Consider the following 21,562-nt stretch of genomic DNA (forward strand, 5'->3'; position numbering starts at 1 on the left):
CGCTCTTCGATGCTGAAACCCATGTCTCCAGCAGATGTCGCTATTCTCATGTTTAACTAAAATTTGAGCCTAAGGGTTCTTCCAGTCTGGGAAAAAAAACACCTTAACTTGTTGGAAGGAATTATCACAAAACAGAAGTAAACATATGCAATCAAGTATAAAATTTCTTTTTTATAATTGAAATTATAGAGACGGTTGGTTGGAAGGCGTCTTAGCCAAGTTCCCATTTTAAGAAAGTTACTGATAGTTTTTTTTCCACATCTCCGTTTACTCACCTATAAAGAAGTTACTAACTCAAAACACTTGAAGCTGCTATAAGTGGTACATGGGTTTCCCTGGTGGCTCAGATGGTAAAGAATCTGCCTGCAATGCAGGAGACCTGAGTTCGATCCCTGGTGTTGGGAAGATTCCCCTGGAGAACGGAATGGCAACCCACTCCAGTATTCTTCCCTGGGAAATCCCATGGACAGAGGAGCCTAGTGGGCTACAGATCCATGGGGTCGCAGAGTCAAAACACTTGAAGTTGCCGTATTACACAGTAACACATGTGATGATCCCAGGATGCCTTTTTCAAAGGCAAATTTGCTGTGCTTCAAAAGTAGGACTTGCAAGGTAAAGACAAATTATTAAGAACTCGACCCCTAAAACAGACAGTAGTTTGAGCAATTTGAGAAACACAGTCATAACAAAATGATAGTTCCTTAATATTTTATTAGAAAAACTTTTTGACCCCATTGAAATGTACATTTTCAGTGCCTGTTTCAAATAACTTTTTGAAGTTTCTGAATTTTTGAAGTTTCTAACTCAGAGTTCAGCCTTCCCCTCCCTTGGTTACTAGCACAGCATCTTCTCTTTCCTGCCTGCTCCCGGTAACCAAAAGGTAATTCTCAAAGGGACTTGATCAGATTTGTAATTTTGATACATTAGGAACCAACATGTAACGCATATTCCACTCCTTTCCTTCATTTACTTTTTCATGTGTTTCTTAGCAAACACTACTTATTTTAAGTCTGAGTCTGTGGTCTCATTTTCCGGGAAAAAGACAAAGAATGCCAGAGGTATGAGTAATTGGTATCTCCTTTCAGGCCCATTTCATTATCTCCCCTTCACTGTCCAGGGCTGACCTGACCAGCCTTTGACCTCATTTCTCAGCTGCTTTTGTTCAGAAAGACTTAGGAATTCCCATAAGGATCACAAATTGAGTTCGTTTAGCCTCTGCATAACCTTTTCCCCAGTTCTTATGTCTCTGTACCGTTCTCCTTTATAAAATGGATGTCTTCTTCACGTCTCTAGTCTAGATCACTCCAGGGAATGTACCTTGGTCCAAAGATCAGGTCAGATCAGGCCCTGACCCTGCTCCATCGATGTTGAACCTTTTTAGAGCCAGGTTTGTAAACATGCAACTGGCATGGCAGGAGGACTCAAAATGATGGAGTCTATGCATGATTCTGGGAGCCACGAGATTCTGAAACATATAGAAAACTGGAAAATTTCAACCCCATAGATGGAATCATATTATTTTTGAGAGTTTTAAAAGAAAGATAACATAGGAATGTTTCATAGGAGACATTCCGATAAAAAGCCCTCAAGAAATGCCAAGCACCCATTTATAGGAAATAAGACCTCAAGGTACGATTACTATAACCTGAGCTCTTTGTGGGGTCCATCCTAGAAATACCAGACACCCTAAAAATACACAGGGTGCTTGTGCTTAGTCACTCAGTCATGTCCTACCTTTTGCAACTCTTTGGACTGTAACCTACCAGGTTCCTCTGTCCATGGAATTTCCCAGAAGGACACTGGAGTTGGTTGCCATTTCCTCTAGGGGATCTTCCCAACCCAGGGATCGAACTCACGTCTCTGGTGGCTCCTGCATTGCAGGCAGATTCTTTACCTGAAGAGCCACTAGGGCTTTAAATACACAGGGTACTCCACATAAAAGCCCTGAACTCCAATAAACTGTCTGACCCACATAAAAGAGATTCAGAATCTCTTACCTGAAGCAATATATTTTATTGAAATTAACTCTTCTTTAATGTTTGAGTGACTGAACATGTACCAAAATGGAGATAGTTCCTCTAAGTGATCCTAGAATACCAAAGTCAGAGGCTTGAGAAATTATTTTTAATTGAAAGAAAAATAACAGAGCCTGTAATACAATTAAAATAATTTTCTGAATTTTAATTGAAGTGCAAACAGTGTTCAGAGATTCAAAGTCCTAACAACTGTCTGTTTGAACTCCTTTAAATGAATTTGACAATTGATATATGACTGAATTAATATTATTATGTAGTATAGTATGTAACAGATATATATTTACATATATAATTATTAATAAAATTAATGGTTTCTCCTTCCGTCCAATGAAATGTCCTAGAGGCAACATCATCTCAGATGGGACCAGCTTAATATGTAAATTAAAGCCCAGATTATAGTTTCTAAAATTAACTTTCCATGGAAAGGAGGCAAGATTTTTTGGAAAGATAACTGATTCTATGTCTAAGAAAGGAAGATATAAAAGAACGCAGAACTTCTTTATCAGAAACCAGGGTTTTATTCAAGGGTTAGTGAAATCAGATCAAAAGAGAACTCTATCATCTGAGCCACCAGGGAAACCAAAGTTCTGCAGACTTCTGTGAGCAGACAGAGTTACATCCATCCTCTGTTGAAATTAGGAAGGAACTGTCATAATAACTAAAAAGCTTTCAAGTGTTTCTTCCAAGAGATGAGAATCTAAATTTATTCCCTTGGGCAAACTCTCTAGAAGCAAATAACCTAATTAACTGGGCTATTAACTGACTTTCGTAATTGGGTTAGCACCTTTTAACCCTAGGGACATTTGGAAGTAAATATAGGTATTTTTGTGAAAATTATAATAGAGCATTGATATTTTTTTTGCATTTCTAATGGATAAAAGAATCTGACCTATTACACTGATAGCCTGGAATCTAATCTGAGATATGCAATCAAGGAGTTTACTTAGATGCAACCTTACATTTAATTTTTAAAAGTTTTTGTTAGAGTATAATTGCTTTACAATGTTGTGCTACTTTCTGCTGTACAACAACATGAATCAGCTGTATGTATACATATCTCCCCTCCTTCTTGAGCCTCTCTCCCATGCCCCTCCACAGTACCAACCATCCAGGTCATCAGGGGCACCGAGCTAGGCTCGCTGCACTATGCTAAGCTTCCCCTAGCTATTGATTAATGTGTTAGTCGTTTAGTCTTGTCTGACCCGCCAGGCTCCTCTGTCCATGAAATTCTCCAGGCAAGAATACTGGAGTGGGCTGCCATTTCCTTCTCCAGGGGACCTTCCCAACCCAGGGATTGGTATCCCGCATTGCAGGCAGATTCTTTACTGTAATGTATTTTGCATAGTGTATTTATGTCAATTTTTCCACCCTCCCCATCCCCCGAAACGTTACATTTTATAATTCAGTATTAAAACATGTGAAGCTGAAACTCCAATACTTTTGCCACCTGATGCGAAGAGCTGACTCATTTGAAAAGACCCTGATGCTGGGAAAGATTGAAGGCAGGAGGAGAAGGGGACGGCAGAGGATGAGACGGTTGGATGGCATCACTGACTCGATGGATATGGGTTTGAGTGAACTCTGGGAGTTGGTGATGGACAGGGAGGCCTGGCGTGCTGCGGTTCATGGGGTCTCAGAGAGTCAGACACAACTGAGCAACTGAACTGAACTGAAGAGAACTTTAGGTCTCCATAAATATAAATTTTACTTGTAGGGTGTGAGAATTCCCTATGTTCCACAACCACATTCAAAAAGAAAGTCAAATGGTACACCGATGAAGTGAATTCCTTAATATGAAGTAGAGCATTTTGCAAATTATTTGATACTTGTCTTTCCTTTTCTGTAAAATGCCTGGTCGTGTATTTTAGTCATCATTATGTGCTTTGTATTTTCTCCTGCTGATTTTTTAACTAACTCATCCTTAGTTATCCATGTTGCTCATAACTTTTACATCTATTGCTTGTCTTTCCACTTCACTTTCTCTAGAGTGTCTTTCAATTATCGTAGCAATGTTTTCCTTTGGACTAGCAATTTTGAAGAAATCCTTTGAATCGAAGTTCTTGTATGTTCTTCTAAAGGGTTTAAAGTATTGCTTGTTCACTTGTCTCCTTTCAGACTGGAGTTCATTTTTGCTAACAGTGTAAGATTTGGATCCAAATTGTTTTGTCTTTATGGATATGAAATTGGCAGAGCAACGTGTTTTCAGTTGTTCTCTCTGTCACACATCATTGCCATTCATACACAGTCTCTTTTGGGGTTGTCTCTTCTATTCCGTTCATCAATAGTCCCTGTCCTGATACCACGTCATTCTCCAATGGCTTTCCCTCTTGATATCTAGCACAATACGTTTTCTCACCTTCATCTTTTTTTGTATGAACAACTTGGATATACTTGGAGGTCTGCTCTTCTGTACAAAATTTTAAATCAGCTTGTCAAGGTCCTTATAAAACACTTGAGATTTTCAATGAAATGTCAACGAATGGATAGGTAATCTGTGGATCACAGATACCTGTGTGATGCTGAGTTTTCTATCCACTAAATTGTTTTATCTTTCCATTTATTTGTGTCTTGTTTAGATTATTTAAATAAGGTTTGTAATTTTCTCCACATGGCTGTCATATCTCCTAGTTTTATTACAAGGCAACATTTTTGTTACTATTAGAAATAATATGTTTTTTAAATGTATGCTTTCTCTTTTTGCTAGTTTAAAGAAACACTATTGATTTTTGCATAAATATCTTAACCTAGACACTTTGCTGAACCTCGACTAGAGCTAATAATTTGCATGAGCTCTTTTTAAAATTTTTAATATAGATAATCCAGGATTCATTACTATTTCCTTTTCTTCCCATCCTCATGCTCTCCCCTTTTCTTCTTTATTTACTACACAAGCCAGGACTTTCAGTGCAATGTTCAATGAGTGGTATGTGCTCGGTCATGTCCCACTCTTCGACCCCAGAGACTGTAGCCGCCAGTCTCCTCTGTCCATGAAGTGTTTCAGATAAGAATACTGGAGTGGGTTGCCATTTCCTCCTCTGGGGGATCTTCCTGACCCAGGGATCGAAGCTGCATCTCTTGCATCTCCTACATTGGCAGGCAGATCCCTTACCACTGTGCCACCTGAGAAGCCCACAATATTTAACAGGTGTGGTAATAATAAACTTTTAATCTGGTTCCTGATATTAAAGAAAATTATTGTTTTTTGTTTTTATTTACACTTATAGCCTCTGCAGTTTCAGGAAGGCCTGTGTGTTAATGAAGCTTCTAACTGAGAATGATCTTTTCCAGGTAATAAAAATTAATTGGGCGCAGTAGTGTCCTTAAGTGGGGGATATGATTTCTCCAAAAGCAAGAAGGGCTGTAAGAGTTTAGGCTTCTTATTTAGTCTAAAAAGGGAGGTGGAGAGAAAGAAGGTTTCATTCCTATTGGTCTGCAGTATATCACAGGGCATGCCAGCCCATGGAATCCTCCCAAAGTTTACAGTCTATGCCAAGTTCTGGATTTTTTGGGGGGCTCATAAACCATTTTCTATCGGTCATATCATCATTGTAAATTTGCTTTTAGGTTGATTCTCAGTTTCAGAAATAATCATAATGTCATCTGTATCATGTACTACAACACTATAATCTAGTACTATCACACCAGGTCTGCCTCACTGGACTGTGACGGTACACAGGAAAGTTCAAATATCCTTGAGGCAAAAGTACATTGGGAACCATTCCACATGAATGCACACTGTTGATGACTCTCCCTAGCAACCAATATAGAAAAAAGGCCTTAGCCAAGTCAACTATGGAAAACCGATCATCTTTAGCTTGTGGAATAATCTGCATAGCAGCTGAATGTTCTGGCCCATATGGGGACTGCAGAAGCTGTTGGGGTGCTGATTACTAGCATCCCCTGTAGTCCAGGGTCAACAGCTACAATCCATCCTTCTTCCTCATCAGCATCATCTCGTTACTGTAGGATGAGGGTGCAGGGCCCACTCAGCTGCATCCAACATGTCCTTCATTAGGGTGGTAATTTTTTGTGGCCGTAGGTATAGGATAGTGATTATAATTAACCATGGACCTAACAGAAGCAGAAGATATTAAGAAGAGGTGGCAAGAATACACAGAAGAACTGTACAAAAAAGATCTTCATGACCCAGATAATCACGATGGTGTGATCACTGACCTAGAGCCAGACATCCTGGAATGTGAAGTCAAGTGGACCTTAGAAAGTATCACTACAAACAAAGCTAGTGGAGGTTATGGAATTCCACTTGAGCTATTTCAAATCCTGAAAGATGATGCTGTGAAAGTGCTGCACTCAATATGTCAGCAAATTTGGAAAACTCAGCAGTGGCCACAGGACTGGAAAAGGTCAGTTTTCATTTCAATCCCCAAAAAAGGCAATGCCAAAGAATGCTCAAACTACCGCACAATTGCACTCATCTCACATGCTAGTAAAGCAATGCTCAAAATTCTCCAAGCCAGGCTTCAGCAATACATGAACCATGAACTTCCAGATGTTCAAGCTGGTTTTAGAAAAGGCAGAGGAACCAGAGATCAAATTGCCAACATCTGCTGGATCATGGAAAAAGCAAGAGAGTTCCAGAAAAACATCTATTTCTGCTTTCTTGACTATGCCAAAGCCTTTGACTGTGTGGATCACAATAAACTGTGGGAAATTCTGAAAGAGGTGGAAAATTCTGAAAGAGATGGGAATGCCAGACCACCTGACCTGCCGCTTGAGAAATCTGTATGCAGGTCAGGGAGAAACAGTTAGAACTGGACATGGAACAACAGACTGGTTCCAAATAGGAAAAGGAGTACGTCAAGGCTGTATATTATCACTCTGCTTATTTAACTTATACGCAGAGTACATCATGAGAAACGCTGGACTGGAAGAAACACAAGCTGGAATCAAGATTGCCAGGAGAAATATCAATCACCTCAGATATGCAGATGACACCACCCTTATGGCAGAAAGTGAAGAGAAACTCAAAAGCCTCTTGATGAAAGTGAAAGTGGAAAGTGAAAAAGTTGGCTTAAAGCTCAACATTCAGAAAATGAAGATCATGGCATCTGGTCCCATCACTTCATGGGAAATAGATGGGGAAACAGTGGAAACAGTGTCAGACTTCATTTTTGGGGGCTCCAAAATCACTGCAGATGGTGATTGCAGCCATGAAATTAAAAGACGCTTACTCTTTGGAAGGAAAGTTATGACCAACCTAGATAGTATATTCAAAAGCAGAGACATTACTTTGCCAACAAAGGTCCGTCTAGTCAAGGCTATGGTTTTTCCTGTGGTCATGTATGGATGTGGAGTTGGACTGTGAAGAAGGCTGAGCGCCGAAGAATTGATGCTTTTGAACTGTGGTGTTGGAGAAGACTCTTGAGAGTCCCTTGGACTGCAAGGAGATCCAACCAGTCCATTCTGAAGGAGATCAGCCCTGGGATTTCTTTGAAGGGAATGATGCTGGAGCTGGAACTCCAGTACTTTGGCCACCTCATGCGAAGAGTTGACTCATTGGAAAGGACTCTGATGCTGGGAGGGATTGGGGGCAGGAGGAGAGGGGACGACAGAGGATGAGATGGCTGGATGGCATCACTCACTCGATGGATGTGAGTCTGAGTGAGCTCTGGGAGTTGGTGATTGACAGGGAGGCCTGGTGTGCTGTGATTCATGGGGTCGCAAAGAGCTGGACAGGACAAGCGACTGAACTGAACTGAACTGAAGGGCTCCCATCAGGCTTCCCTAGTGGCTCAGGTGGTAAAGAATCTGCCTGCAATGCAGGAGACCCAGGTTCAATCTCTGGGTCAGGAAGATCCCTGGAGTAGGAAATGGCAAACCCACTTGGCCACCCAAGTATTCTTGCCTGGAGAAGTCCGTGGCCAGCTGGCCAGCTACAGTCTATGGGGTCACAAAGAGTTGGACATGACTGAGCAACTAACACATACACATACACAAGGGCTCCCATTGTTGAAATCCAATTAGTACTGGATTTAGGACAGATTTACAAGTTATTTCTTTTTGTTAGTTTCCTCAGCACCAGGAAGGAGTTTCAGTCAATCATTATATTGATAGCAATTAGACATTCAGGTAAGGAAGACACTCCCACAGTAGACTTTTATTAAAAATCACTTATTTCAACTTTTAACGAGAGTTTAATTTTTATTCTTAGAGGAGCATCTCCATGTCCACCTAAATTAATTCTACCACCTGTGTAAAGGGCTTATGAGCAGGCCCAGGCTGTGTTCCTGTGTCCCCCTGACCCCAAAGAGCTTCTTCTCCATCTGCAGGCCATTTCACCCACACATTTATAAAAGGCCTTGGTCCTCACAAAGGAATTGGTCAGGAGACCGTATCCTTCATGTCATGCCCTTCCTGTATTACTGTCTGTGGTTGGCAGAATTCTAAGGATGTCCTACCGACCTTCCCTGATGACTCATAGGAGGAAGCTGAGATTAAAGATCCAAAACTGCCTCTTTTCTGTCCTCTGAGGTCTCAAGAACAAAATCACATGTTGGGTCCACGGTGGTGGTTCTCCTTCTCTCATGATCTGGGTGAGGGGCATTGAATAGGAAGCTCGTTCCGATGTCACAGAGCCAGCTCAGCAGCGCTGCATCAGCAGCATTTCTGCAGCTTCAGTAGATACTGACATTTCAATGACAAGGGAAGGACAGAGCAATTACCCTTCTCTGGGAATGAATGGCCCCTGTCCTAATCCATTCTAGTCAGCAAGGATTTTTCCTAGAGCTGTCCCCACAAAGGCAGTAGCCACAGAGGATCTGGGGTGAGTGCAAACAGTGTCCACAGCCAGAGACACTGAAACTGGATCCAAAATTCTCAGGAGGGGCTTTCCCGGTGGCTCAGTGGTAAGGAATCCGCCTGCCAATGCAGGAGACACGAGTTCCATCCTTGGTCCAGGAAGATCCCACTGAGCCTGTGCACCGCAACTACTGAGCGTGTTCTCCAGAGCCCTGGGAGCCACAATTCCTGAAACTAGCGTGTGCTAGAGCCTGTGCTGTGCAAGGAGAAGCCCAAGCACTGTGGCTAGAGAGCAGCCCCCAACTAGAGAAAGCCTGTGGAGAGCGACAAAGAACAGCCCCCCCCTTCCACACACCTGTATGTGTGTGTGTCATAAGCGCATTGTGTTGTGGTCAGAGAATATATTGATAATAGCATATTTTTTTCAATCTGTTGAAACTTACTTTATGATACACTAAGCACATGATTTTCTCTTACCTTTTCCGTGTGTATATACTCCCTGCTTGTTGAAGAGCTCTATAAATGTCCACTTTGTTTTTAAACTTTTGGTCTCAGGACCTCTGTATATTCTTAAAAATATGCTGAGGACACCAGACAACTTTCTTTTATTCTGTGGGTTCTATCTGACAATATTTCCCATATTGGACATTAAAACCAAGGCATTTAAAAATATCAATAAAAGTTTTAATTTTCATTTAAAATTAACAAGAAAACCATTAGATACAGCATCAAGAAATAACAACTCTAAAAAAGTAATTTTTTCTAGTTTTTCTCATGTACGTTATGCAAAGGAATCTAAAAATGAACAGCATATTCTGAATTTATTTTCCCTCAACACCACTAAATGAGATTTGCAGACCAGAAGAAAGAGCATCAGCCAGAAACTTGTGAGACATGCAAATTCAGAACTACTGACTCAGATTCTGTAAGAAATGGTTGGAAATGGAGTTTTATCAGGCTGTCCAGCTAACTGATGCTTAGCTCATTTGAGAAGCCCTACTTCAACGATCTTTACATTAAAAATATAGTTTTGTTCTCATCTTAAAACTTTTATTGATAGAGTCTACATACAGAAAAGTACATTAACCATAAAGGCAGAACTCAGTGCTTGTTTACAAAGTGAACACATCTGTGTAATAGCACTCAGATCAAGAAAGAAAACACCACCTGTACCGTTGACTTTCAACACTCGAGATTAATTTGCCTGTTGTTTGAGCTTTACGTTCAAACCACACCATACAGTGAGTACCTTTCTTTGGTTTTTCATTTTTGCTCAACATTTTGTCCATGAGCATCCATCCATGCAGTGCCCTTCACAAAAATGTATTCGTTCTCATTGCCATAGCAATATAGCACATTGCTATAGCATCCATCTGGAGGAGGAAATGGCAGCCCACTCTAGTATTCTTGCCTGGAAAAATCCCATGGACACAGGAGCCTGGTGGGCTACAGTCTGTGGGGTTGCAGAGAGTCGGACACAACTGAGCACCTGAACACACACACACACACACACACACACACAGTATCCATCCTGATATTAGACATTTGAGTTGTTCAGTTTTTCACAGGCAGACTTGTTATAGACATTCTTGTACTTGTCTCTTGGTGAGAAAGTGTATGCATAATACATAAGGCATATCTATATATAATATGTAGTTCATTTGAAAAACTTTCTAAGAACGTGTCATATTTAATATAGAACCCTCTACATGTCAAGGAAATTCATCACCACTGGAGACACATAAGCAGGAAAAACACACTTTTTTATTAAGATTTAAAATGTACTTCATATTATACTGCGAGTTTACTAAATACAAGTTTTAGCATTGGTAAATTTAGCCTGTTTCCTTTTAATTTTTTTTTTTAATTTTGTATTGGGGTATAGCCAATTAACAAGGTTGTGATAGTTTCAGGGGAGCAGCAAGGGGCCTCAGCCATACATACACATGTATCCATTCTCCCCCAAACCCCTTCCCATCCAGGCTGCCACATAACACTGAGCAGAGTTCCCTGTGCTCTACAGCAGGTCCTTCTTGGTGATCCATTTTAAATATGGCAGCCTGTTTTCCATATAAAAAAACTCTTTATAGGTTTGTTTTGACCATTTTCAGTCAATGCTCTATTCTGATCATTTTCAGATTGTCTAGGTCAGTGGTGTGCAATGGAAATATAATGCAAACCACATATATAGCTTTAAATTTTCTAGTAGTCACTGAAAAGTAAAAAGAAACATGAAATTAATTTTAATGTATTTAACGAATTCATACCTAAAATATTATAATTTCAACATAATTAAGATGAGAAACTTTACTGTCTTCATAGTACAATGCATATTTACATTTTTCCAGCCACATAAACATTTTCCAGTAACTGAATCAAGTATCGGATTTAACATTTATTAAAATTAAATAGAACTAGTTAACTCCATCACACTAGCCACATGTGACTAGTGGTTATGTTACTGGAAAGAACAGGCCTAGGTCAAGAGTGGTTTTGTTGTCCTCCCCATGCTAACTTAAGCTGTGATAAAAATTAAAGAAGTTTTTCTTTTACCTTCTGTGGAAGGCAAAATTTTGAAATAGACTGAGAATTTTTTAGTCTACTTCTTTTGGGAAGATTCCTTTGTACTTTCCTCTCAATTATGCTGTGCACTTAAAACTGCTCTTAAAAAATAAAGCCTTTAAAAAAAATGCAACATAGATTTTTGTTGCTGGCACACACGCTGATGGTAATAACAGTCAATCCAATGACGAAGTTTGTTTTACACGAGGTACAAGAGATGAAGACGGCATGGCTAGTTCACCAGGGAACGGTTGCTAGTGGTACCTCGTGAGGGGAGGATGGGACTAATGGGAGCGGTTAGAGGAAACAACAGATAATGAATGTACTAGCACGGAGTGTAGAGCTGTAATTTTATCCTGTATCCCAGTGAGCAGGGGTAAAGCTAAAGGAATCTATCTTTATAATAAAATTCTAAATGGTATTTCTGAAACATTCATCTAGCAAGTGATGCACAGAGTGTCTTAGAAGGGAAACTCGATGCTAGGAGCCCAATTATTCATGCAAGAGAAGGTGAGGCCCTGACCTGGGGATAATAGAGATGGAGAAAATGGGGGCGGACTGAAGAGACATTGAAGTAATAAAAGCAACAAGGTGTTGTGAGCAGCTGGATATGGAAAATATCAAGTAGGCAAGTACCTAGCCTAACTTCCAGGGAAATTGGCCAAACATTTGTACCATTAGCCAAAATAAGGTGAGTGAAATAGGAGACAAGGGAGAGAGGGAGAAAATTCTAGACTGGAAAGGAATCCTAAGAGGTAGTGTCCTTTTACACAAAGAATTCCAGCTCTGGAATCTGAGACTTGGTTTCCAACAGCAATTCCATCATTTTCAACTATTAAGCAAATTACCCCTGACCTTCTAGACCCTCATTTATACTATTTCTTACTTTGAGGACTTTCATGAGGAATGATTATTTATGTATGTTAAATTTACAGAATAAATTAGATGCTCAGTTTAAAAGTATATGTATTTGGATCTGCTGAACGCCTGCACTGGATACTATGCTGACTGCATAAACAAGATGAAACCTAGAGTTTTCTCTCAATCAGATTAGAACTTAATCTTCTGGTCTTTAGGAATAATAGTGTTTTATTTTCTTGGGCTCAAAAAAATCACTGCAGATGGTGACTGCAGCCATGAAATTAAAAGACACTTACTCCTTGGAAGAGAAGCTATGACAAACCTAGACAGCATATTAAAAAGCAGAGACATTACTTTACCTCCAAAGCTCTGTCTAGTGAAAGCCATGGTTTTTCCAGTGGTCATGTAAGGATGTGAGAGTTGGAACACAAAGAAAGCTGAACACCAGAAGAATTGATGCTTTTGAATTGTGGCATTGGAGAAGACTCCTGAGAGTCCCTTGGGCAGCAAGATCAAAGCAATCCAACCTAAAGGAAATCAGTCCTGAATATTCATTGAAAGGACAGATGCTGAAGCTGAAGCTCCAGTACTTTGGTCACCTCATGTGAAGAGCTGCCTCACTGGAAAAGGCCTTGATGCTGGGAAAGATCAAAGAGAAGGAGAAGGGGAGAACAGGATGAGATGGTTGGATGGCATCACCAACTTGATGGACATGAGTTTGAGCAAGCTCCGGGAGTTAAGGATGGACAGGGAAGCCTGGTGTACTGCAGACCGTGGGGTCGCAGAGTCCGGCACGAATGAGTGAACTGAACTGACTAATGAGCCTTCTGCCTCATAGAATTTTGAACCTATGGTGAATGGGCTGACATCATAATCCATTTTTTTTTCTCATAACACACATTCAGTAATTGGTAGTAGTTACTGCAGCGATCACTATCATATAAAACTCAGTAGCTTTTACGAAAAACTTTTATGTAGAAAACCACACAGCAATATAAATGTTTTATAGCAGGTAGTTTACTTATTTCAAAAATCAGGAAACTGGAACAATCATAAATTACATCCCATGATTAACTTCATGTTTTCAAGTTTCAAGGGAAACACTTTTTAAAAGGAAGGCTTAGCTGGCAAAAACGCATTAATGGAGTTTACTCCTGTGAAACAGATCTCGCAGGTTGCAAACGGGGGTCAAAGAAAATTCCAAATTCATTCTGCAAATACATGTAGGGTCACTAGGCATCCAGAGTCTTCAATCTTTCTGTCCACTGTTAAGACCCATCTTTTTTCAGGACTCTATCAACTGAATAAGAGCAGCAGGTGAAAGAGATAGCAGGATTAAATCTCTAGCGTTGCTAGTCTACCTCGTCTTCCGTTCAAAGTCTGGCGCGCATTTAACTTCCGGGAAAGACGCCCTGGCGCCCACGCCCGCACCCTAGGTTCCCACGCTCCCAGAGGCGGTTCCGGGCGCAGGGGCTTCGGGGCCGCGATCGGGCATGCGTGCCAGTTCCGCGCATGCGTGCCGGCCCCGCGCAGGCACTGCGACTCCGCGCATGCTCAGAGGGGGAGGTCGGCGGGGCCTGGGCGGGTCGCGGAGGCCGGCGCGCCCCGCCCGCTCCCGCAGCCCCGCGCCTCCCTTCCGCGGCTCGGCCGGCCGGCTTCCCCTTCCGGGCGCGCAGGCGGCAGCAGCCGGTGCTCGTTTCTGTCGCTGGCGCTGAGTCGGTTCTGGCAGCGCCTGTGCGGCGAGCATGGCAGCTCGGAGGCGCGGACCCGCCCTGCGGTTCTGGGCCGCAGGTAGAGGCAGCGGGGGCGGTGCAGGCGGGCGCGGGGACCGTCTCCGTGTGGGGAGAGGCCTGCGCGGCCGCCGAGATGCTTTCCCGTCCCGGGCCCCGGGTCCCGACACAGAGTGGGCGCTGTGGGGCCCTTAACCCGGCGCGGCTCCGCCGGAGACGCGGGCCTTCTGACCGGCCTTCGGGGCGGCAGGGGGTTCGCGGAGCGCGGGCTCCGTCGGCGGGCGTCGAGGGCGCTCCTCCCCGGCGGGCGCGCACACCTGCTCGTCCCTGGGCTCTGAGCCTGGCCAGCTCGGAGGCATCCTCGCCCGCGCGGGCGCGTCCTGGCCGGGCCCCGGGGCTGTGCGGTGTGGCCTGGGGACCGGCTGGTCCTGCTCAGTCTCGGGCCCGCCTCGCCGTCCTCCCCACAATGGGTTCACTCGCACCGTTTAGCTCCCACCGCGTGCCCGGCGCTGCTCCGTGATCAGTGTTAGGAGTCCAACCCAATTTTGTTTCTGTCAGTTTGGAGGTGGAGGGGACAATATTTTTGAATGGTGTTTGAAGTTTATCGCTGAGAAGATAATTCCTTCTAGAGGAAAAGAAATATAGACAATGTACCCCCAAAAGATGAGATGGTGAAAAACAGGATGAAATAAAAAATATATTTAAAAGGAACTTCTGTCCTTTAGAATTACTGGCCTAGGTAGAGCTTGCTGTCACCACATGGTCATGAATATTTATTAAACAGGTGAACGACTTATGCTTTTGCCTAATTTGTGTCCTCGGATGAATGGTGTGTTTTTTGGGAGGTTGTAAAAAACTGGAAACGTTTTATAGGTGAATAAGTATACAATGGAAGCCATAAGATAAATTAGCATGTATTTTACTGTATACATCTTGTCTTTTGTTTTCAGTTTTTCTGCTGGATCTGGCTTTCTGTAAAGGACACGTGGAAGATCTAGATGACTCGTGAGTATATCTTTTTAAATAGTATCTTCATTTCTTCCAGCTGTGATGTTGTATGAATACTGGTATGAGTCCAGTATTTTTTAAAATAACACTTGTTTTACTGAGCACGTAAATCTGTGGTACGTAATTTGCTAATTTTGTTTGGAGGTAGATTTTTTTTGTTTTGGAGTGTAGTTGACTTATATGTTAGTTTCAAGGGCACTACATTGTGTGAATATAATCTTTTAAAAGCAAACAATGGCCAGTGCTTACCTAGCACCAGTTTTGCTCCAGGAGTTGCACTAAGTGCTGTATGTGCACAAAATGGGATTGCACTGGGCAGTTTTATGAACAGTCACAAGAGGAAAAACTGCTGGAGTCTTCTGTTTTACCTGCACATTGTTAGTCACTACTGAGTGGGTGCTGGAATTTGGTAACCATCCAAGTAACACAGCATGAATCCCCAGGCTTTACTTGTCGTAGGTGAGGAGTCCGGCTTTAGACCAGAATCCTGTGTGTGGTTTTCAGGCCTGAGCATAGGCAGTGCCATGGCTTTTCCTGGCAGGGCTCTGGGGGGAAGCTGCTCTCCCCGCACCAGACGTGGGGCACAGACAGTGCACCGCGGTCTCTGGGGTGCCCTGAGCCCTAGTCACAGACTCAGGCCCCCAGGCCAGCCGGACTCCTGTGTGTGCGTCTGCATTCTCAGCCTGGGGCCCCTTGTGGAGTCGTGTTGGTGGGGGCCTTGCCTCAGGCGTTGCTTAGGGAAACCTCCTTATTGAGGGGCTTGGCTGAGACCCTTTCTGCACATGGACTCGGTACCTCTCCTCTCCTGTCCCTTCCCTCATCCCTCCCCTCTGCGTGTGGGTCCTCGGCAAGGCAGACGCCTTTGGTTCGGGCCTCCTCCCGGGTGAGATGCATCTCTCAGTGCTGAGGAGCTGGCAGCTCGTTTCTGGCTGCTGGCCTGCACTGGTGCAGTGAGTGAGTCAAGTCTTGACTCTCCGTTTGGCTGGTTGTCCTTGTTCACCACCCCTGCCCGCAGCAGGGTGCTCTGACGAGCAGAGAGCCCCAGGGTCCCGCGGGGCGCTCAGCAGCCTTCCTGGTGGGTATTGGGCGCCCTCGTGGATTGTTACAGGCGCTTCGATTCTCAGAGAAGCCACTGTTAACACTGAGGTGATTTTGTTAAAGTTCGTGGTGCCCTGAAGGGTGTGGCACCCCAGACCTGCTCCTTTCCGAGGAGGAGAAAGCGGGGGTGAGCCAGTGCACGAGTCTGGGGCCCTGACTCTCCTCAGCTGGGTGCTGCTGAACTGACAGGGTTGGCCCTCCTGTAATGAGCTTCCCAGGTGGTAAAGAAGCCGCTTGCCAGGACAGGAGATGCAGGTTCGATCCCTGGGTCAGGAGGATCCCCTGGAGAAGGAAATGGCAACCCACTCCAGTGTTCTTGCCTGGAGAATCCCATGGACAGAGGAGCCTGGTGGGCTACAGTCTGTGGGGTCACAAAGAGTCAGACATGACTGAGCAACTAAACAACAACAGCAAGAACAGAGTCTCCTGTAAGTGAAAAGCTTGTCTGGCCCACCTTCCTGGCGTCCGCGGCCGCCCGAGCCTCCTGTGAGCTCCTGGGTCTGCGGTGAGGAATCAAGGATAGTCGGCAAGGAGGCCGTTAACCGGGCCCGGCTTCTGGGTTTGTGCTTTCTGCTCCTGCCTGTTGCTGGATGCCTGTGAAGATGAGGCACTGGGCTTAGGGTCGGTCCTGCCCCTGATAGGCGCTCTATTCTGTCCATGACGCTCAACAGAATGGCCTTGTGCTGACTAAGGGACTAAAGGAAGTAGCCAACGAGGATTCTATGCTTGTCAGCTGAACATGGGGACTGAATTATTCTTCATCCCAGAGTGAGCAGACATGCAGCGAATTGCCTTCTGGGCCCGCAAGAGGATGGCACTTGGAAATTCAGGCACCATCCTAGCTTGGGCTGGTGAGCAGGGATTGCCATGGCTGAAGAAGACTGAACCAGAGTGAGAAGGCTGCCTTGCTTGTCTAACCCTGGCCGGGGCTAAACAACTCCCCAGGGACTGATGACCATGCGGGCCAGAGTGTTCTCGGCAGATGGAGCGCCTTGGCTCCTCATCGCCACATAGGGACTCTCTGGATCCTGACTGCAGATGACACTGTCTCTAGGTTGGGTCCAGCCATCCCCATTACACTGACTTGGGCCGCACCATCAGGTCCTGTGAGACCATGTTTGTTTGCTGTGCAGATTGCCCGAGGGCACTGGATCTGGTGATGCCTAGGGTTTGCAGCCCTAGCCCCACATCAGTGAGCACAGTCATGGGTGTACCTGACACCTTCCTTTCCACGTGGGGCCCTGTCTGGGATTCTGTACCAGTCAGCTCCTTCCCATTGATGGGATAAGGGAGAGGCTGCTGCTGCTGCTGCTAAGTCACTTCAGTCATGTCTGACTCTGTGCGACCCCATAGACGGCAGCTCACCAGGCCCCGCTGTCCCTGGGACTCTCCAGGCAAGAACACTGGAGTGGGTTGCCATTTCCTTCTCCAATGCAGGAAAGTGAAAAGTGAAAGTGAAGTTGCTCAGTCGTGTCCAACTCGAAGCGACTGCTGTTGGACTGCAGGGACTGCAGCATCAAGCTCCTCTGTCCATGGGATTTTCCAGGCAAGAGTACCTGAGTGGGGTGCCATTGCCTAGGAGAGAGACTATTAAGCATCAAATGATGGGAGACAGTGGCCCCCGCCCTTTACCTCTGGGTGCAGAGCTTCCTGCAAAGACATTAAGAATAATGGCCATCGGTTAGAGCGTTCTGGTTGAACAGTTTGCTTAAGGTGGCCATGACACTTTCTTGGGTAGCCCCACAAGATGAATATAAAATAGAATTTTTTTACTGTAAACCCCTTAACGGGAAATGGGGGAACCCGCTTGAGAGTCAGGTTCCCAGATCCCACCCAGGGGTCAGGCCTGCCAGCAGACTTCCTAAGGCTCACCCCAGACCCCGCCCTGCTCTGTTCGCTGTTAGGCACAGGTGTAAGTAGAGGAGAGGGGCTCCAAGCTGAAGCATTTATGTTTCTACAGAGTCCCACTTGAATTTTTACTCCTAATTATTTTATCATTGCTTTTGTTTTATTAAGGTGTTAAATGGATAAGATCTAGAGGTCACTGAGTAAAACTTTTAAAGTAAAACTTACTAAAAAATTTGTCCTGTGCCCCCGTATTTATCAATTTGTTATCTTTACCTGTGCTATTCTGTTGTAAAGGGGAAACCTACAGTCAAGATCTGTGTTCTTGTTTTTTAGGTTTAAAGAAAATCGAAAAGATGACATTTGGCTTGTAGATGTGAGTATTTACATTTTTTGTACAGGTCACCCATCCCTCTCCTATTTTAAATGTGACTTTCCATTGTCCTCACCCAAATACGGTAACAGACAGAACCAGTACCAGTGTCGTAGCCCACTTTTCTTCTCAGGTGGTACTCTCGGGGTTTTTATATTAAAGGGAACCTCAGAGCCTTAGGATCTCTGGCAGGGGAACCTGTTTTTGATGAAATTCTCAGCAAGTCCATGTGTGCATGATGTCTGAGGGAGATTATGGTATGGTTTTATCACAGAATCCACTCAGTATTTCATTTCATCCAAGAGATTGAGAATATTAGTATCACTTGGCAATCAAAGTCATATTTTCATCTTGGTAGTGAGGGAATCAGCTTTGCATCTTCTTTTCCTCGCTGTGACGTTTTGAATGTGTTTAAACCCTGGGATGTCTGGGTGCATTCTGACATGCCTCAGTGAGAAAGCGGGGTGAGTGGCAGGAGAGAGATGGAATGAGACGCACAGAGCTGACGGTCACTGAAGCCAGGCAGCGAGGCGTGAAGCTCCTGGTTTATCTGTCTCCTGTGATATATGTTTGAACGTTTCCATAGGCTGATATTACAAGAGAGTTAAATCTTATTTCATAAAAGTACAAAACAAACAGTTTTTGTTATGCTACCTAATGGGAGGCACCTAAGTACCACCCTGACCATTTGGTGATCCTGAAGAAGGAAGGACCAGGATTTTAGTTTCATCAGCCTGACTTGTCGCTGTGCCAAACTGTCTTACCAGTGGTTATACTTACAGGAGCAGAGTCAGCTACTGTACTGCAGTTTTTGCAATAAAAATAAGTTGATGTTTATCATTAACACTTAAGGGGTGTGCATATGATATGTGAAGTGCATTTGGTGGTTTAATGTTATATCTAACATGGACATAACTCATTTGGGAGCAAAGATGTTTTTAATTGTAAATTGTCTATTTTAAATAGGTATCTGAAATAGATATCAGTAGCCATTTAAAATGACTTTAAAGTAATATCAGTGTTGAGTTGTATCCTGGAAGTTGACATGTCTGGATTTGTATGTGTGTATGTTCATTTTGTAACCACTTTAAAAATTATATTTAGACTTTTGGTCCAAAATAGATTATTATCCAGTTGTTTAGGGAAAAAGATTCTTTTACAGTTAAGATTGATATCCACAGTAGTACAGCATCTTAGTGGTTTTCCCTCTCTTTTTTTCCAAACAAGTTTTATGCACCGTGGTGTGGCCATTGTAAAAAGCTGGAACCGATTTGGAATGAAGTTGGTCTTGAGATGAAAAGCCTCGGTTCTCCAGTGAAAGTGGGAAAGATGGATGCTACTTCCTATTCCAGTAAGCAGCTACTCGGTTTATTGTTTTTCTGTTCTCGTAACGCAAGTGTTTTAATTACAGGAAGCAGTATTTAAGGTAACAGGAAGACGAGATTTCAGACTGTGTTTTACAGGTTAGATGGGTTAACTGTTGAACGTGTGATACGCAGTCTCTGTTAATCTTATACTTAATACAGATGTGGAAGTCCCTGTTCCTGCTGGGAGCCCACTTGAGATAATCAGTTGCCTGAGACAACTACAGGAGATGGAGTGGTGAACTCTGGATGTCACTGAGGGTGAAGAAGGAGTGTTTGTTGTCTGAGCAGCCTGAGTGGCATGGTAGAGGAGTCCACGGGAGCTCGAAGGATGAGGCGAGCTAACATACACGCAAGTGGGGACCAGGAGAGTTCTCACATTAGAGAGGGTATTACAGGGAAATCGTAGAGCTGAAGATGGGTTCAGCGAGTCTGTACCAGAGACTACAATGTCTTCAGGCAGAGGCTGGCAGACCGCAGCCCCGGACAGTCTGGCCCCTGCCCGCTTTGTGCATGGAGCTCCGCTGGACCAGAGTCACTTCTGAGTTTACTGTTGTCTGTGTGGCTGTTTTTGTGACCCAGAGGCAGAATCAAGTAGTTACAACAGAGCCTATCGCCCCACAAAGCCTAAAAGCTTTATTATCAGACCCCGTACAGGTAAAGTTTACCAATACCTGTCTTAAAGGATTTGGGAAAAGGCAAAATTAAGTTCAGAGAATATGAGGTGTCACACAGACTCGGGGAGAGCATGGCTCAGAAAGTAGATCAGATCCCACTCTGCTTGCTGCTGTTTCCCGTAGCCCGGGGAACATTTCTTAACATTTACCAAATCGCTAAACTTTAATTTCTACACCAGTAAGTGTTTAATTATGATGCATTTTGTATTGGTTGTTGTGAGATTAAAATGATATAGCACATGTACAATCTCTTGTAGTGTGCAATAAAAAAATAGGTTCCTTTTTGCATTAATTAATGAAGAAAGTGGAAGTATGACATACGAAAGCGTATTTCGTTTTAGGAAGTAAGCTTTGTACTCTGGGTATAAACTTAGAAGAAGACGGACCTATGTTTTAAATCCAGGTCAGTCATCTCTTACTTTTGTGGCTTTGGGGAAGTATTAATCTCGCTGAATGTTAGTTCCCTTGTCTGTAAATGAGAGAGTGATAATTCTCAAGGTTGTGAGGATTGTATTAATATTTCTTATTCAAAAGCCCTGGCACAATGGCTTGCGCTTGTCAAGCGCTGAGGGATAATACCAGACTTTAAGAGCCTCTCAGGTGGAACAAGGTGTTTTGGGTTTTGTCAGTTGTCAATAGAGCGCTAACACACATTTTTGAGAAGGCAGATGATTTGATAAAAATATTTTTGGCAGAAACATGTAGGATGAAAAGAGCAGTTATAGGCAAAAAGATTATCTAAGCTGACTTTTGTATGCATCTTGATATAGGATACTGGGAGGCCAGACTTGAGTGAGTGGCAGGGGAGTAAAGAGCCAGTGATTCTTAATAGACATTTACAAGGGTTAAATCACAGATGTGATAGATTGACTCTGATATAAAGAAAAACAATTGAAAATAATAGTGTAAGAGTCTTAGCAGAACTCACACTGGACTATATTACCATTACCAGGAAAAAAACAATTACATTTAATTCTGTGTTTTTGTGTTAGTAGCTGTTCCAACTTTGCGGTGTTTTGCTTTATTGATGCTTGGGAATATGGGGAGCTAGAGTGCAGGTGAGATATTAGAACTAGAATTGTTGAGTCACACAAGTGAACTGCTGTGACTTTAGGAGGGGGTGAGATGGATGGTAAGAAGTTAGAGCGAAGATAGTATGGTTGAGTGGATATTTCTTGATATAATCTTTTACAGTGTTTAAAAAATCACTCCTTTTAACTTTTGTGAAAGTTAATGCTTATGTCTAGGC

The 21,562-nt window shown here is 43.5% G+C and overlaps 1 protein-coding gene across 2 annotated transcripts in view; it reads left to right on the forward strand.

Annotated features, from left to right (window-relative positions):
• Nucleotides 1-13,830: 13,830 nt before the first annotated feature.
• Nucleotides 13,831-21,562, forward strand: part of TMX3 (thioredoxin related transmembrane protein 3) — a 37,955-nt gene continuing 30,223 nt past the window's right edge. Inside the window, exons 1-4 of one of the 2 annotated variants that reach the window (XM_070778683.1) lie at nucleotides 13,831-14,009; nucleotides 14,899-14,953; nucleotides 18,236-18,275; nucleotides 19,500-19,623. In XM_070778683.1, coding sequence (XP_070634784.1) covers nucleotides 13,964-14,009; nucleotides 14,899-14,953; nucleotides 18,236-18,275; nucleotides 19,500-19,623 — 265 coding nt within the window. In that variant the 5' untranslated portion in view covers nucleotides 13,831-13,963. Of the gene's footprint in view, nucleotides 14,010-14,898; nucleotides 14,954-18,235; nucleotides 18,276-19,499; nucleotides 19,624-21,562 lie in introns of those variants that run through there. The other variant, XM_070778684.1, reaches the window with a different exon arrangement.

This window comes from Bos indicus, chromosome 24 (assembly GCF_029378745.1).
Source record: "Bos indicus isolate NIAB-ARS_2022 breed Sahiwal x Tharparkar chromosome 24, NIAB-ARS_B.indTharparkar_mat_pri_1.0, whole genome shotgun sequence".
In the NCBI taxonomy this organism is placed as follows: domain Eukaryota; kingdom Metazoa; phylum Chordata; class Mammalia; order Artiodactyla; family Bovidae; genus Bos; species Bos indicus.